This window comes from Artemia franciscana, chromosome 10, assembly GCF_032884065.1.
Source record: "Artemia franciscana chromosome 10, ASM3288406v1, whole genome shotgun sequence".
Taxonomy (NCBI): Eukaryota; Metazoa; Arthropoda; class Branchiopoda; order Anostraca; family Artemiidae; genus Artemia; species Artemia franciscana.
Window position 1 is genome coordinate 49,058,296 of NC_088872.1, and position 16,196 is coordinate 49,074,491.

A 16,196-nucleotide genomic window follows, 5' to 3' on the forward strand; every position below is an offset into this window, starting at 1 on the left:
GACACCTGCACCATTAAGTGAAAGTCACATCTTCTTAAGCTGTTTGGGACCATATATTTGAAGATCTTGTCTTCCTATTTTCATCATCCTTTCTTTTATTTTATTTGGGGCCCAGTACTACCAAAACTTGCATAAGGCCTCATTTAACGATTGAATTCCCACTTTTTTCTATTTCAAAGGTATTTATGATTGTTCAATATACCACTTAACGGATTCAAACAGTTAGACTTCATTTTCACTGTTCTTGGTACTTTAAATACATATATGGACAAATTACCACTTAACAAAAAAAAAATGGCTAGCTTAACAAAAACCTAATAGTTCTTTCGAAAACTTAACGCAACAAATCCCCACTTAATATACCACATAACGGATCCAAATGATGTAACTTCAGTTTCACTATCCTTGGTACATTAGGGTAGGTGTTGCTCATCCTAATTTTACAGGACGTTACTCCCTGAATATGGTAGATGCTGCTCAGAATGCATATTTTATTGCTAACCACCCTTTTCATAATTATTTTTGTTTATTTGGATTGTATTGTTTAGGATTTTCATAATTTTTATCTCCTGATTTGTAGTGTTTTTTCTTCTTTTTGTTATAATTGTTGGCTTCTTACTGTTTCTGTTTTTGCTTTTTGATTTTTATCTGTAAAGACACCTTGTTTGATACAGGTAAGATGTTCATGTTATTTCTCTCTTTTCGTTATTTCACCTATTTCTTTGGCATACTTTTTTCTTTTGTTTTGTGTACGTTTACCGTTCTAGCTTTCTGTTCTGCTAATATATTATATTTTTGTGTATTTCTCTAAGGGGGATTAAATTATGAAGATGAAATTTTTAGGAGGAAGGATTTGAGAGTATCGAAAAAAAATTTTGAAAAGTACAAATTCAATTCTTAATGAAAAAAGACTTCCATATGCAGTTTTTGATAGTATCGGGTACCAAATTTTATAAAAAATAGTGGATAAAATATCAGCAAAAATAAGCTGACAACATATGGTACGAAACACCTTAAGAAGTTGTAGCTATCCTTTGAAGGTGTGGCTATCTTTGGGTATTGACATATGTTTATTTTGTGAATTTTTACCGAGAAAAAGTGTTGTCAGATTTAACTAATTAGTTGCTAGCTTATTTTTACGAATCTACGTGATAATACTGATGACAATGCGGTACTACCCTAATAACATTTTAATTTTAAAACAACCAAAAAAAGACATGAAATTTTCAGATATGAATGGGCCCAGGAGACAAATCTTTTATATTTTGATGTTCTTTTATTTTAAAACCTTGTACAATTCGCATAAACATCATGATTAACAATCAGTATTTCTGACTGTATTAAAATTTACATGATTCAGGGTTCTCGACATTTGAAGGGTTCAGTTAATGAACAGTAATAAGTAATCTGTCACTGTGTCAAAAAGTCTATTGAAAAATGTTGTCCCACAGTTAATTAAAACTGTCTAATTTAATGTTTTCAGACAAGCTTCAAGCTGGTAAGCATTATATGTATGATCATGACCTGACTGGCAGACTCTTAAGTGATCCCTCATACATGTTTTCATTGAGCCGACACTCTGGAAGTTTCTTTCTTAAAATTGGAGCAGTTGGTACGTCCGGTTTTTTCTGTAACATGGTTTAGGTTCTAGCTACATCAAAATAGCTGATGTAATGTAGCAGGGATGTGCGCAAAAAGCGATCTTTTGGTCCAACCCCGGAAGTTCTAAATTATTTCAATTTCTCGGCGCTTATTATTCCAACTTTCAAATAAGATTTGTTTTTAATAATTACCTCCCCCCAAAAGAATTATTGGCTCTCCCCCCATCAAAAATAATCCCGTTTATGTGTTTTTTACCGAAGGTATTCTGCCTCTTTTAATCTTTAAGTTTAATTTGCTCAGTTTAAAGAATCTTTAAGGTTCATCTACACAGAAATAGAGAGTTTATTTCAAAAAATGTTGCGACTCAAAGACTTTTCGTTATGCTTATTGGTTTGAGTACTTTTACTGGTTGTCTCACAAATGAAACTATTAACTTAAAAGCCGGAGCTATTTGTCTTTCCATAAACTGTGTTTCGTCTGTCTAGACAACTTTTTTGAACATAATGTCTATTTCAAATTTTGATTGAATTCATTTGGGGGAAAAGGGTTCTGAGGGGAGGCAAGTTGTCCTATAGTCAACATTGACTCTTAAAAAACACTAAAACTTTTGGTTTCCTTCCGAATTTGTCCCCTTTAAAGCTTATACGGCCACCCCTTCCACATGAAGTGCCTCTTGGAAAAGAATAACAGATAAATCAATAATAAAAAATTTAGGCCTTATGGCTGTATGCTATAGCTTGTAGCTCTGATTTCGATAAAAATTATTTCTTGGGTCACACTGCCATCCAATTTACAATTAAACCAAATGGAAATAAGACTGTGAAAAAAAAGCGCATATATTTTTTTATAATACTGTGAAATTAGTGATAAAACATTAGTAACACATACGGGGTTGTCTAATCTCAGGGATGCCAACACACCGACTTTGAAAATGCTCTGCTTAGTTAAGGGGGATATTGATATAAGCCGTATTCACCAGAAACAGTGTCTTTTGCCAGTGTCCGGTGGAAAGCGACGCAGGATCATTACTGACTTATTTAGACTCGCGACGCCTGCTGGCATATAAGGCAACAGCAGTGCTTCTTCCCGACAACCTCTCCAGTGCTGTAGACCAGAGATCTTCCATTATCGATTTGAAAAGCTTAGCATCCTTCTCCTGACATAGACCTGGTGTTGCTGTCTGTCATCTTTACCTTCTAATACAAGTAGGAACCAAGCAGAGCACCATGGGATGGAGTTGACCATTGCATGTGTGACCTTTGTGACCCCAGTCCTTCCGCTGACTACATAAAATTTTATTGATTACAAATGTCTTTTTCGTTTAAAGGTGGCTTGTAATGATGACTAGGAAAAATTATCAATATTGACTAAATATATTGATGAAAAATTGATCACGCTTCGATTGTTCCAATCAGCTAATCTCTTTAAATAGGCGCTGTCAATGCGGTGACAGGCGCTGTCAACTCCGCCTGAAGAATTCGTTCAATTTTGTTCAGCTAGTCCCAAGCCTGGAAAAAGAGGATGGTTGGGAGATGCCGTAGCAAGCTATCACTGTAAAACAAAGCCCGCCAAAGAAACGTCAACGATAAGCCTCAAAACTAAACATTTCAATCTGACAACCGCTCATTAAAGCCAGGATAGCCCTAGCCAACGCAGCATGACTTCAAGTACTTGGGCAGTATAGTAACTTCCAATGGTGGTTCTGAAAAGAATTAGGCACCAGGATAGCCCTAGCCAACGCAGCATTTCAGAGACTTCCACCGCTCAAAGAAGCTGAAACTCAGAATGTCCAAAAGCAATGTTCTTTCTGTTCTGAGCTACTGAAGCGAATGCCAAAGGCTAACTGCAGAACAGAGGAAGTTTATTACTACCCTTGTAAATAACTGTCTTTTATGGATCCTATGGATCAGCTGGAGAGACCATGTCAGCAGCGATGAAATTTGTACTTGCACATACCAACCAGAGATTGCTTCCATTGTGAGGCAATGAAGATGGCACTACCTTGAAAATATCCTCCAATGCCAGATCGTAGCCTAAAATGCTGCTCCACCGGGAACCATAAGTCACCCATTAACAAAGAAGACCAAAGATCACGCTCCCTAGGACGTAGGAACGCATTGGTCCGAGTGAGAAAAGATTGGAGGCTGCTCACTAACATCCTTTGTTCCTCTGGAGGCACTGGAGGAACTAAGGTCCAAGGTTTATAGGTACTACTTCTTTCATGATCTATTACAAATTAAAGAAAACACTGAAATTCGTAGGTTTTTTTTTTAAGCCGTGAGTGTAGTAATTGTGTCTAACCACTTAGCCAGGAAAATTTTCCACTAGTGACCTGGATTTGCTCTCAAATTTTAGCCATTCGCTGTGTTCTTCCGAATATCAGTTTGCAGTTTACCGCTAACTTTTTACCACTATTCCATCGCAACCCTCTAACTCTGAAGTCTAGAGCTTTAGCTGCTTGATCTTATCCTGACATATGGTAAAAATGCTTCTGTCTTACCCTGCTCATCGTGACATATTACCCTCAGAAGCTTTGGCAATAAGCCTTACGAGATGGAAGCTGAAACTTCTGCCTCTGTTTGCTCAAATAATTCACTACCAGAAATACGTTGTGCCCTTTTTACGTCATTGTGTAATAGTGTATAGTAGCATGTTTTATAGTGCAACATAAATTTAGCCATCATTTTCATTTTAGCGATCATTTGTGCAAATGAACTCTTCTCTCTCTCTCTCTCTCTCTCTCTCTCTCTCTCTCTCTCTCTCTCTCTCTCTCTCTCTCTCTCTCTCTCTCTCTCTCTCTCTCTCTCTTTTTCTTACCAGGTTGCAAATAACGCCCCACAAAACTATTCATCATTGAAAAGGTTTTATAACATTGTCTGTAATAAAACTTCGAATAACGACTGAAAGGAAAGTCATTTAGGAAAGAACTTCGTTATGTTGCTATTATAAGCTTAAATCGTTAAACTGGTAACAATAATTTTATCTAGATTGTCATTCTGTACGGTTTTGAAGATTGTTATTCGTTTAGAAAGCTTTTGATATGCCACCTAAAAATAATTTGAAATTTGATGCTAAAACCTTTCGCCAAGAATAATATCCATTTGAAGTCTGCATTAGTTTTCCCAGTCTAGATAATTCTTGTATAACACTGATATCAGCATTGCAGCTCTCTGCTGACGATAAACACCAAAAAAGGTGCTGCCAACTGGTGACAATCAGCCTTTAATTGTGATTCAACTTTATCAGCTTGTTTTTTTCAAGTTTTTGTATTGTGCACCTAATCCATTCAGTTGGATTCAATCAATAAACTGCTATTAAAGCAATAAACTGGTTTTAATGATTTTTTTCTAGATTTCATTGTTTAGAGTTTTCAAGATTGTTATTCATTTTAGAAAACTTTTGATATGCCACCTAAGAATAATTTGAAACTTGATGCTGAAACCTCTAGCCAAGAATAATTTCCACATGCAGTCTGCATTAGCTTTTCTAGTTTAGCTAATTCTTGCATGGCACTGATATCAGCATTGCAGCTCTCTGCTGACGGCAAGTACTAATAGGAAGCACTTCCAGCTTGTGAAAATTAACCTTTAATTGTGTTTCAACTTTATCAGCTTCTGTTTTCCAGGTTTTTGTTTTGTGCACCTAATCCATTCGGCATTGCTGTTGACAAGAAAAATTATGCAGTTAACAAGTGAAAAAGAGGACATAAGGGTTCATTGTGGAGATAGCTTGGGTCTAATCCTCGCAATTCTTTATCCAGTATATTCCTTTTATCAGCTGTTCATCATTTTCAAGTATTCTAGCGTAAGTTCCTTTTTTATTAAGGTTTGTTCTAGCTGAACACGGAAAACTTACCAGGTGAAACTGACCAAATGATTTCTTGTCGGTATATCTGATTAAAAGGCAAAGCACTTAGAAACAAAGGGACTACTGGTCTAAAACGTCATGACTCATAACCTTTTTGGTCTTTTTATTGCTTAAAGTTTCACACAGTAAAAATAAGTAGATAAAATTTAATCTTTTGTTCATCTCGCAGTAACACAGGAAAACCATACTGGTTTTAAATAGGCAAGTTTAATTGGTTTTGCTTTCTAACATCCGCTCAATACATCACAAACGTGACCAATCAAATTTAACCACCCTTTTTACTACGCAGCTATGAGAAATTAAGCTCTTCTTTTTGCTTTAGTGAAATTCCTAGAAATTTTCTTTGTAAATTTTGATTTTAGTCAATGCTGACATCTTTCCGTCCTTGAACTGAAACAACAGTTTTTTTTCTTTTTTTTTTACAGACTAAAAACTTTGCATCATTTGAGCTGAGCGCATCTAAGGAGAAATATGCTTCTTCTTGCTGTAATCGTTCAATTACAGTATCCCAGGTTAATTTGTTTTCCATATGCCTACACCAATTTTTTTTTCTGTTCCTTGTTTGCAGTCCTACTACTCATTGCATGTATGAACTTGGTCACGTGCAATCATACCGCATGTTTTCTACGTAATCTATCTCTTTTATTGGTGCCACTTAGCCATATTCCGATTTTGTTTCCAGTGGATAAGGTTTATGTTATTGGTGAAACATACAATTTGCGACAAGCCTGAAGTCGTAACTGGCAGCAAAAGAAAAAAAAACATCATTATTTTGAAATCTATCACTAAGCCTAAATTAGGAATTGAGTCTAGTTCTTTTCTTAGAGGATAAAATCTAAAATAAAATTCCAATAGATTTTTTTAGATAAATAATAAATGTGAAATCCGATTGTTTGAATGGGTTAAGTAGAAACCTATACAACCATATATCTTAATAAAGTGGAAAATTTGAAATTCAATTTCTAATGAAAGAAACCGCATGCTTTTCAGTAGTTTTTGGTAGCAGTAGATTCTACATTTAAAAAAGGCAAAACTCAACAAAGAATAAGCTGAAAACATATGGTACCGAAAAAATTAAGAAGCTATTGCTTCCTCTATAGATTTACCTTTATTTAGGAATGAACAGAATCTTAATATTTTATATTGTCAGTCCGACAAAAATGTTGTTACTCTCTTACATAAAATCTCTTACAACAAAATGTTGTATATTGTTATTCCGACAAAAATGTTGTTAATCTCTTACACAAAATCTCTTGCAACAAAATGTTATACATTGTTAATCCAAAAAAAATGTTGTTTATCTTTTACACATAATTTCTAACAAAAAAATGCTGTATGTTCTCAATCCGAAAAATTGTTAATCTTTACGGACGAAAAGCGTTGTCAAATTTGATTAACTAATTATACTTATTTATTTTCATGATTTAACGTGGCAACATTGACGAAAGAGTTAATATTTTAATCTCTAATGTGTTAATTTTTTAATCTCTACGGACCAAAATTGTCAAATTTAACCAATTAGCTGTACTTACATATTTTCACGATTTAACGTGGCAACTTTGACGAAAGAATTAATATTTTAATCTCTAATATGTTAATATTTTAATCTCTACGGACGAAAAGCGTTGTTAAATTAAACTAATTAGTTTTAATTATTCATTTTCACGATTTAACATGGCTACATTTACTAAAGAGTTAATACTAAAGTCTCTAATATGTTAATATTTTAATCTCTACAGACGAAAACCTGTTGTAAAATTTAACTAATAAGTTATACCTATTTATTTTCACGACTTAACGTGGCAAAATTGACGAAAGAGTTAATATTTTAATCTCTAATATAAATATTTTAATCTCTACGGACGAAAAGCGTTATCAAATTTAACTAATTAGTTCTGAGGTCTGAGCTCTTTATTTAACAATAAAACTCATAAACAAAAAATTACTTCAAGACAATCTCCCCCATAAGGCTCCATTGCCGGGAAAGAACAGGGGAGAAAAAAAGTACCAACACAGTAAAATATAAACAAAATCCAAAAACAAAATTGAGTCGCCCACCTTCATAATCCCCAAAAATGACAAGCTAGGCAGGGGGTGGCCCATGATTTCACCAACTCAATTAAATATCTAACTCAGTCCAGAAACATCAACTCCAAGGGAAACCGCAATAAAAAAAAAGAAACAAAAAACAAACAAACAAAATTATTTACTAGCTAGAAAATCTCTAATATAATTTTTGAACATACAAAACGAGTGGCAGCTTCGTACGAACTCTGGGAGCGTGTTCCAGATCCTGTAGCATGCTGTCAGAGGGTTGAAGTTAGACCTCACTGATGGAGCGTGAAGAACCAGTATATTGTAGGAAGTGCGGAGATGATATGTCGATTGATCATAAACAAAAGATATATTATTATTACATAAAAAAAACTATTTTTTTTAACTGAAATTAAGGAGCGACATTAAAACTTAAAACGAACAGAAATTACTATATGAAATGGGTTGTCCCCTCCGCAATCCCTCGCTCTTTACGCTAAAGCTTTTAATTGTTCTAAAAAGCAGAATTGTGGCAAAGAGTCAAACTTTAGCGTAAAGAGCGAGGGATTGCTGAGGGGACAACCCATTTCATATATGGAGTAATTTCTGTTCGTTTTAAGTTTTAATGTCGCTCCTTACTTTCAGTTAAAAAACTAGTTTTTTTTATGTAATTTCTGAACGTTTTTGAATTAATGCATGTTTGATTTTGGCTCTCCACACATAAATTATTAAAATAATATTTGCCTATTAATTCCTTTTTTGGCTAAATGGCTTCCTCTTAGTTTTGATCAGACGATTTTGAGAAATAAGGGATGGGGAAGGAGGCCTAGTTTCCTTACAATTTTTCGGTTACATAAAAAGGCAACTATAAATTTTAATTTTTAACGATTTTTTTTATTAGTAAAAAATATACGTAACTTAAGAATTAACTTACGTAACAAACTTTTATATTCTTTAATTTTTATTATGTATATGAGGGGGTTTGTACCCCCGTAAATGCCTCGTTCTTTACACTAAATCGTATTTTTGTCCCAATTCTTTAAGAATGACCCCTGAATCAGAAAGGCCGTAGAATAAATAGTTGAAATTACTAAAAATACTATAGCATAAAGAGCGAGGTATTTATCTCCTCCTAAATACCTCGCTCTTTATGCTAAAGTATTTTTAGAATCCGTCATATGCTTAATAATCACTGTTCGTTTTAAGTTCTAATGCTACTCCTTACTTTCAATTGAAAAAACTTTTTCATGTTTATTTTTTCATTGTTTTTTTTGTAGTAATGCTAGAAAATCCTGCGCCCTTTTCATTGTGTTTCTCTTCCCCCATGACATATTCCTCCAAGGAAAGATACTCCCATATCGCTCCCTCCCCTCAACCTAACCCCCCAAACCATAAGAATCCCCCTGAAAACGTCTGTACACTTCCCAATAACCATGACTATATGTAAACACTGGTCAAAGTTTGTAACTTGCAGCCCCTCCCCCAGGGACTGTGGGGGAATAAATCATTCCCAAAGACATAGTTATTATGGTTTTTAACTATGCGGAACAAAACGGCTATCTCAAAATTTTGATCTGTTGACCTTGGAGAAAAATGAGCGTGGGAGGGCGCCTAGATGCCCTCCAGTTTTTTTGGTCACTTAAAAAGGGCACTAGAACTTTTCATTTTCGTTAAAATGAGCCCTCTTGCGACATTCTAGGACCACTTGGTCGATACGATGACCCCTGGGGAAAAGAAAGAAAAAAAAAATAAACGCGCACCCGTGGTTTGTCTTCTGGCAAAAAATACAAAATTCCACATTTTTGTAGATAGGAGCTTGAAAACTTTGCTATAGAGTTCTCTGATACGCCGAATGCGATGGTGTGATTTTCGTTAAGATTATGTGACTTTTAGGGGGTGTTTTCCCCTATTTTCTAAAATAAGGCAAATTTTTTCAGGCTCGTAACTTTTGATGACAAAGACTAAATTTGATGAAACTTATATATTTAAAATTAGCATGAAAATCTGATTCTTTGATATATATTTTAGCATCAAAATTCCGTTTTTTAGATTTTCGTTTACTATTGAGCCGGGTCGCTCCTTACTACAGTTCGTTACCACGAACTGTTTGATACATAGGACAGCAGGAAGATGGCCGAGTAACTGTAAAAAAATAAAAAAAAGAACCATTAAGAAAATCGAGAAATTTCAAATCAAGCAAGGGTTTAAGTGAAAATCGGCTAGTTTTCTGAATAAGAGTCCTTGCTTTATCATAAAGTTTTGAAACTGGCCAAATAACAGAACAGTATGAAACATACGACTGAACTAGGCTGCAGAACAAGATTCTAAGAATCGACTCTGGAAATATGTGTTTGACCTCTCTAAGGATTTTGAGACTCATGGAGACTTTAATGTTAATCAGGTCAATATGATGCTTGAATGAAAGATTTTCGTCAAGCAAGATGCCTAGGAATCGAACGTAACGATCCTTAGGTCTACTTAGAGGACCTCTTGATACGTGTATTTCATTTAAGTCAGGACAAGCCTTTGAGACTCTGGAGAAAATGAGAAAACATGACTTTCCGACATTTAAGGCAATATAATTTACATCAAACCACTGGATAACTCTTTCAGAAAGGGCTATCATCCTTGAACTAAGACCAGTTCTACCAGTTGTTCCAAGAGTACTGTCATCAGCAAAAACAATAAGTGTATCCGGTAAGTACAAACTCCTGTCACAATTAGTGACGGATATTGGTTGACAAAGACGACAGCAAATGGTAGGTTTTAAATTTTTAACCGCATTAATAAGGTCATTGACGTAGATTAAAAAGAGTATCGGCCCAATGACAGATCCCTGCGGAATGCCAAACTCTATTCCAGAAGGGTTATAAAAGTGCAGATCAACCGAGATGACTCGACAAAATAAATATGATAAAACCATGAATAAGCATTCCCTCTTATACCAAAATTAAATTTAAAAAAAACAAGTCTTTGTAACGGAAAGTAAGGAGCGACATTAAAACTTAAAACGAACAGAAATTACTCCGCATAGGAAAGGGGCTTTTCCTCCTCAACGCCTCGCTCTTTACACTAAAGTATGACCCTTTCTCTAAACTCTACTTTTTAAAGCAGTAAGAAACTTTAGCGTAAAGAGCGGGGCGTTGAGGAGGAAAAACCCCTTTCACATACGGAGTAATTTCTGTTCGTTTTAAGTTTTAATGTCGCTCCTTACTTTCCGTTACAAAAACTTGTTTTTTTTAAATTTAATTTCTGGACGTTTTTGAATTAATGCATGTTTTTATCTTGGCTCTCCGCACATAAATAATTAAAACGAAATTTACATATTAATTAATTGCAATTAATCGGGAGATTTTGAGAAAAAAGAAGCGAAGGAGGAGGCCTAGTTGCCCTCCAAGTTTTGATTACTTAAAAAGCAACTAGAACTTTTAATTTTTTACAAACCTTTTCATTGGTAAAAATATACGTAACTTGCGAATTAACTTACGTAACGAACTTCTATATTTGTATGTTTTTATTGCGTATTTGAGGAGGTTCAACCCTCGTCGATACCTCACTCTTTACACTAAAGCTTAGATTGTGTCCGAATTCCTTAAGAATGACCTCTGAATCACAAAGGCCGTAGAATAAATAGTTGAAATTACAAAAATTTATTTAGCGTAAAGAGTGAGGTATAACGAGGAGGTAAACCCCTCATATGCGTAATAATTTTTGTTCGTTTTAAGTTTTAATGCTTCTCCTTACTTTCAGTAGAAGAAACTTTTCATATTTATTTTTTCATTGTTTTTTCAAATAAAGCTAGAAAATCCTGCGACCCCTTCATTGAAATTCTCTTCCCCCATGAGAAGTCTCTCCACGGAAATATCCTCCCAAGTAACCCCCCTCAACTCTCCACCTAAACCAAAAATCCCCCTGAAAACGTCTGTACACTTCACAGTAACCATTACTATATGTAAACACAGGTCAAAGTTTTCAACTTGCAGCCCCTCCCACGGGGACTGCGGGGGAGCAAGTCGTCCCTAAGGACATAGTTATTAGGGTTTTTCGACTATGGTGAATATAATGGTTATCTCAGAATTTTGATCTGGTGACTTTGGGGAAAAAATGAGCGTGGGAGGGGGCCTAGGTGCCCTCCAATTTTTTTAGTCACTTAAAAAGGGCACTAGAACTTTTAATTTCCGTTAGAATGAGCCCTCTCGCAAGATTCTAGGACCACTCAGTCGATACGATCACCCCTGGGAGAAAAAAAACAAACAAAAAAACAAAAAAAACAAGCATCCGTGATCTGTCTTCTGGCAAAAAATGCGAAATTCCACATTTTTGTAGATAGGAGCTTGAAACTTCTACAATAAGGTTCTCTGAGACGCTGAATCTGATGGTGTGATTTTTGTTAAAATTGTATGACTTTTAGGGGTGTTTCCCCCTATTTTCTAAAATGAGGCAAATTTTCTCAGGCTCTTAACTTTTTTAACTGCAAAAAAAAAAGAGCAACGGGTATCAAGCCAGAGTCAAGAGCTGAATTTAAATAATTCAGGAGAGTTGCACATGCATGTTCAGTTGAGTGCTTCGCCCTAAAACCAAACTGAAAATCATGAAAAAAGTGTTTAATTATGTATCTTCACGATTTAACGTGGCAGTATTGACGAAAGAGTGGTCCTGCTCTTAAAACTTCATAGTCCCGAAACAAACGAAAGGAGAATCTTTGAAGATTGGGTTTCTTAGGTATGATTAAGATTTAAAATAGGTCCAGGGGAAAAAAACTCTTTGATGTCCTTGGTGCTCCAAGTATTATAGATTTCTGTAATCTGATAGATGGATAACGTTAAATTACAGTGATCAAATGATAAGAAAACTATCGTCGTTGAAACGTTGACACCGTTGGCAATAACATAAAAGAAACAATTTCATAGACTGAGCAAAAAGGATACAAACTTACACAGGGATTTATGCAAGGATACAAAATATAAAAATATACACAGAAAACGAAAATTTTATAGTAGTAGATCCATCAAACTACAGATGATTTTCTGCTTCAGTGTCGTCCCTCGCCATATTATGTGCTAGCTGTGTGCCCTCTTTTGCGTCTGTTGTTGTCTACTTACTGTTGTGCCACCTACTGTTTTTTTTTGTTTTTTTTTCATTGAACAAATTCTAATTTTACAAATCCGAACACATAAATCATTGCACTAAAATACTTGTTTTATGCTATGAATGGGAAAGTATAGATACTTTTGGTATCATTTACTTGCCTTCTAAATGAAAATGTTCCCGCTTGGTTCTTTTACGTTTAATAAAATATGGAATAAATCAAACTCAACACAGTTTTTCGTTTCAGGTCATAATCAATCGTTGTAAAGAGTTGGCACGTTTTGCAACTATGCATTGTCTTGCCACCAGTCTTTTCTTTTGGCTATATATGATTCTGATTGAAACGTCACATAGCCTTCATCATGACATCAAGCAGACCCATGTTGGTACAGTTCATAAATATGCCGGTTTTTCTTCTTCTGAAGAACAGTATCTGTCATTTATAGAATTCTCACCTGGAAATGGTAACGATGGTTTCCTTATGTTGTTCAATGACGCTAGTGAGGCTTTCAGAATAGTCTGTGCTCGATCAATATCATAGTCACACCTGTTGATTGAAAAGCCATGACTTATGAACTTTGTTATTGATTATAGTTCTTCGATGATTTTAGCGGTACACTTAACTATAGAAACAGAAAATTTAAACGTAAAGAGCAGAGAGTATGGGTAACTTACAAGAGTGGAAACTGGGACTAGTGTCGACAAAAAAACCTCGACGCCATCTAACGTTTGGTGACACTTGGGATTTTTTGAGTATAATAATAAGAATGACTAATTTAATTTGTGCATCTGGTAAAATTATTGTAGGGATAATTATCTGACCTCAGTTCCTGACAGAAGAACGACTACAAAGCTTGAAAAAAATTTCAAGTGTAGCCAAATGCTAGATGGTGTAGATATTCATTTTTGCCAGCAAAGATGCTATTTTCTCCACTTATAAGTAATCCATGCTCTTTGGTACGGAGCTTGTTTCCCAACTATAGCTACTAATACAGTGTCTTTACATCTTTCGTCAGGCTTATCAGTCAGAGAGGAAATCCATTGCTCCCTAATTCCAATTTTCTAAATTAAAAAACTATGTCTCAAAATTTTCATCTGATCGGTTAGTCACAAAACTTATCCTTGAAATTCGAACCTAGCTTAATTCACCAAATTGTGCACAGGATACATTATTGGTGCAGTAGTTCTGTGTAATTTAGATTTTACCAACAAGTGTGACTATAATGTAAATTTAAAAATGTGGATATTTAAAAATCCTCACAAGAATGTGCTGATGAATAATCTCCTTCCCCTATATTTCTTTAAATTGAACAGCCTGACATGATAATTTCGTCCATTTTCTTAGTTGGTTTTAAAAAGATAACCATTTTTAGCAAGTTACTATACCGACTTTAGGTTACATTGGATCCCATAACCTCACGGTGCTACCCCGAATTTACGCTCAAAAACGTTGGTACTGAAGGCTTGATTTTAGTAATAATTGATTTAGTGGCCATGTACTGCGATGAGCCGTTTGTAGCAGCAATATATACAGCGCTTGTTTACTTATTTTATTTTGAGGTGCTTGGGGTGCTAATGTACAATCGCTCCTTCTCAGAAAGACGCACTATAAATTTGTGAAAATAGCTTAAAATTCTAATATACTTATATTATTTATAAAAGCGCTTTACTTTACTTTACCCCTCTCACCTAAAGTGAAAACATATAGCCGAAGCTATATATTTTCATGTATTTTTTAATAAGTAACTCTTATTTCAAACAGATTTAACGACAAAAAAGCTACGTTGACAGTATCAAGAAACGGAAATATGCATGAAGAATCTATAATTTGGGATTAATATTTTCACCTTAGGAGTAGGGGGGGGGAAGGAAAGTATAAGTGCTTCTAGGAATGATATAAATGAGTATCCTCGATTTTTCTAAGTTGTTTTTAGAATTTTTAAGTGTTTCCTTCTTAGCAGGAGTAATCGTAGGCTACACTTGTACCAATTTTTGTTTGAAGTAATTGAGCGAACTGATTAAGTAATAAAGTAAGTAATATATTTGATTTTAAGATTTGCTCTTGAATTCCATAAAATAAACGATCTTCAAATAATAATGATAAATAAAATGTATAAAGTGGTTTCACTATTTCTAAACAACTTGATCTTAGCTTCACTTGATTGGTGAAACCTTCTGAAATATTTTTGACATAAAATCTTCTGATCTGATATAACCAAAGGGGACTCGTTAAAAGGTTTCTTTTTTAATTATGGACTGGTCCTCTTTGGAAACTAAAGTCTTGAAAGCAAGTTGCTACCCAAAAACCACCTACCCTTGCTGATTTAGCTACCCAACAAACTCAAAGGTAACTAAAAAGTCTTATAGACAGACTGCTAATTTCAGTAAATTGGGGAAATTGTAAACTACACAGACGACATAACGCTGCTTACGTTTAAATGGGAGGCTATGGGCCTATGAGGTCTGAGCCTCTACCAAGAGTGTATAGGTCTGCCCCGCCATTACATTTACATAGAGAATAAGATAAATGGGTAGTTTTTAATTCGAAGAAACTTTTAAATTTTGATTCTAAGGCAAGAGGCAGTGGCAACAATTCGCTGAAATATTTGGGGTGGGGGTAAAATGTACTTTTAAAAACTAAAGGGGGGTTGTTTTTATTTAAATGAAAATACGAAAAAAAATTTACTGGAAATACAAAAGAAAGTAGTCTTTGAATCTGTGGGAGGGGATCAAAAACTATGAACCAGAAAGTCCTCCCCCCTCTCCTAATCCTAAAACTTTGCACAAACAATGTGTTCTAGAACTGAAACGTTCTTCGATAGATACACGACACACATACGGTCGATTGAAAGCGTTTTGACTAATTACTATGTTAAATCTCAATTTATGCATCAGGTTTTAAAAAACTGAAAAAAATATGTCTTAATTTAAAAAAAAATAATAAGAATATCCTTGCTTAAAGTATACACCCTTCATTAAAATCTAGAGTTAAAGCTGACTTTAAAGATTAAAATTATGCATCGGCACTGTTTCTGTTTTTGAGAAAAACAGAAACAGAAAAAAACAGTTAGAAAAAAAACAGAACAGAAACAGAAACAGGTCAAACAAAAACAGGTGACCTGTTTCTGTAATCTGTTCTGTTTTTCGAAAAAACAGAAAACAGCTGTTTTTTTTTAAAAACAGCTGTTTTAACAGCTGTTTTTCCTGTTTTTTCCTTACTTCTTCTATTTCTAATAGGAAAGAAAACATCTTCTTGTTAAATCCTTTTAGTTACATACAAAAGATGAGCAACTTCGTGTAATTCAACACACTAGCGTATTTTAGGGGGGGGGGTGGGCGAAATTTGGCAAAATTTGTCATAAAATGCGTCCAATCGGGTGCAATTTAACCAAAAATTCTTAGGCCTAACGGCCGAATTGCATTTATTCTCAAATTCTTTGTCACTCATATATTATAAAAGTTTGTCGAAAAAAAAAATCGATTCTGACTCCAGAAGTCGAACTGATCCGTTGCCTTGCAGAAAAGCATCACCTTAATTAGGCTAAAAACAAGAGGCAGAAGGACAACGGAATGGAGAGGGGAGAGGGAAAAATAGCAAGACTTCT

The 16,196-nt window shown here is 34.8% G+C and overlaps 1 protein-coding gene across 4 annotated transcripts in view; it reads left to right on the plus strand.

Moving 5' to 3' along the window:
• The window catches only part of LOC136032304 (proton channel OtopLc-like), a 94,724-nt gene that overhangs the window by 58,084 nt on the left and 20,444 nt on the right, over positions 1-16,196 (plus strand). For all 4 annotated transcript variants that reach the window (XM_065712589.1, XM_065712588.1, XM_065712590.1 and 1 more), the window contains exons 6-8: positions 1,484-1,612; positions 5,228-5,406; positions 12,839-13,055. In XM_065712589.1, the coding sequence (XP_065568661.1) occupies positions 1,484-1,612; positions 5,228-5,406; positions 12,839-13,055 (525 nt within the window). The remainder of the gene's footprint in view (positions 1-1,483; positions 1,613-5,227; positions 5,407-12,838; positions 13,056-16,196) is intronic.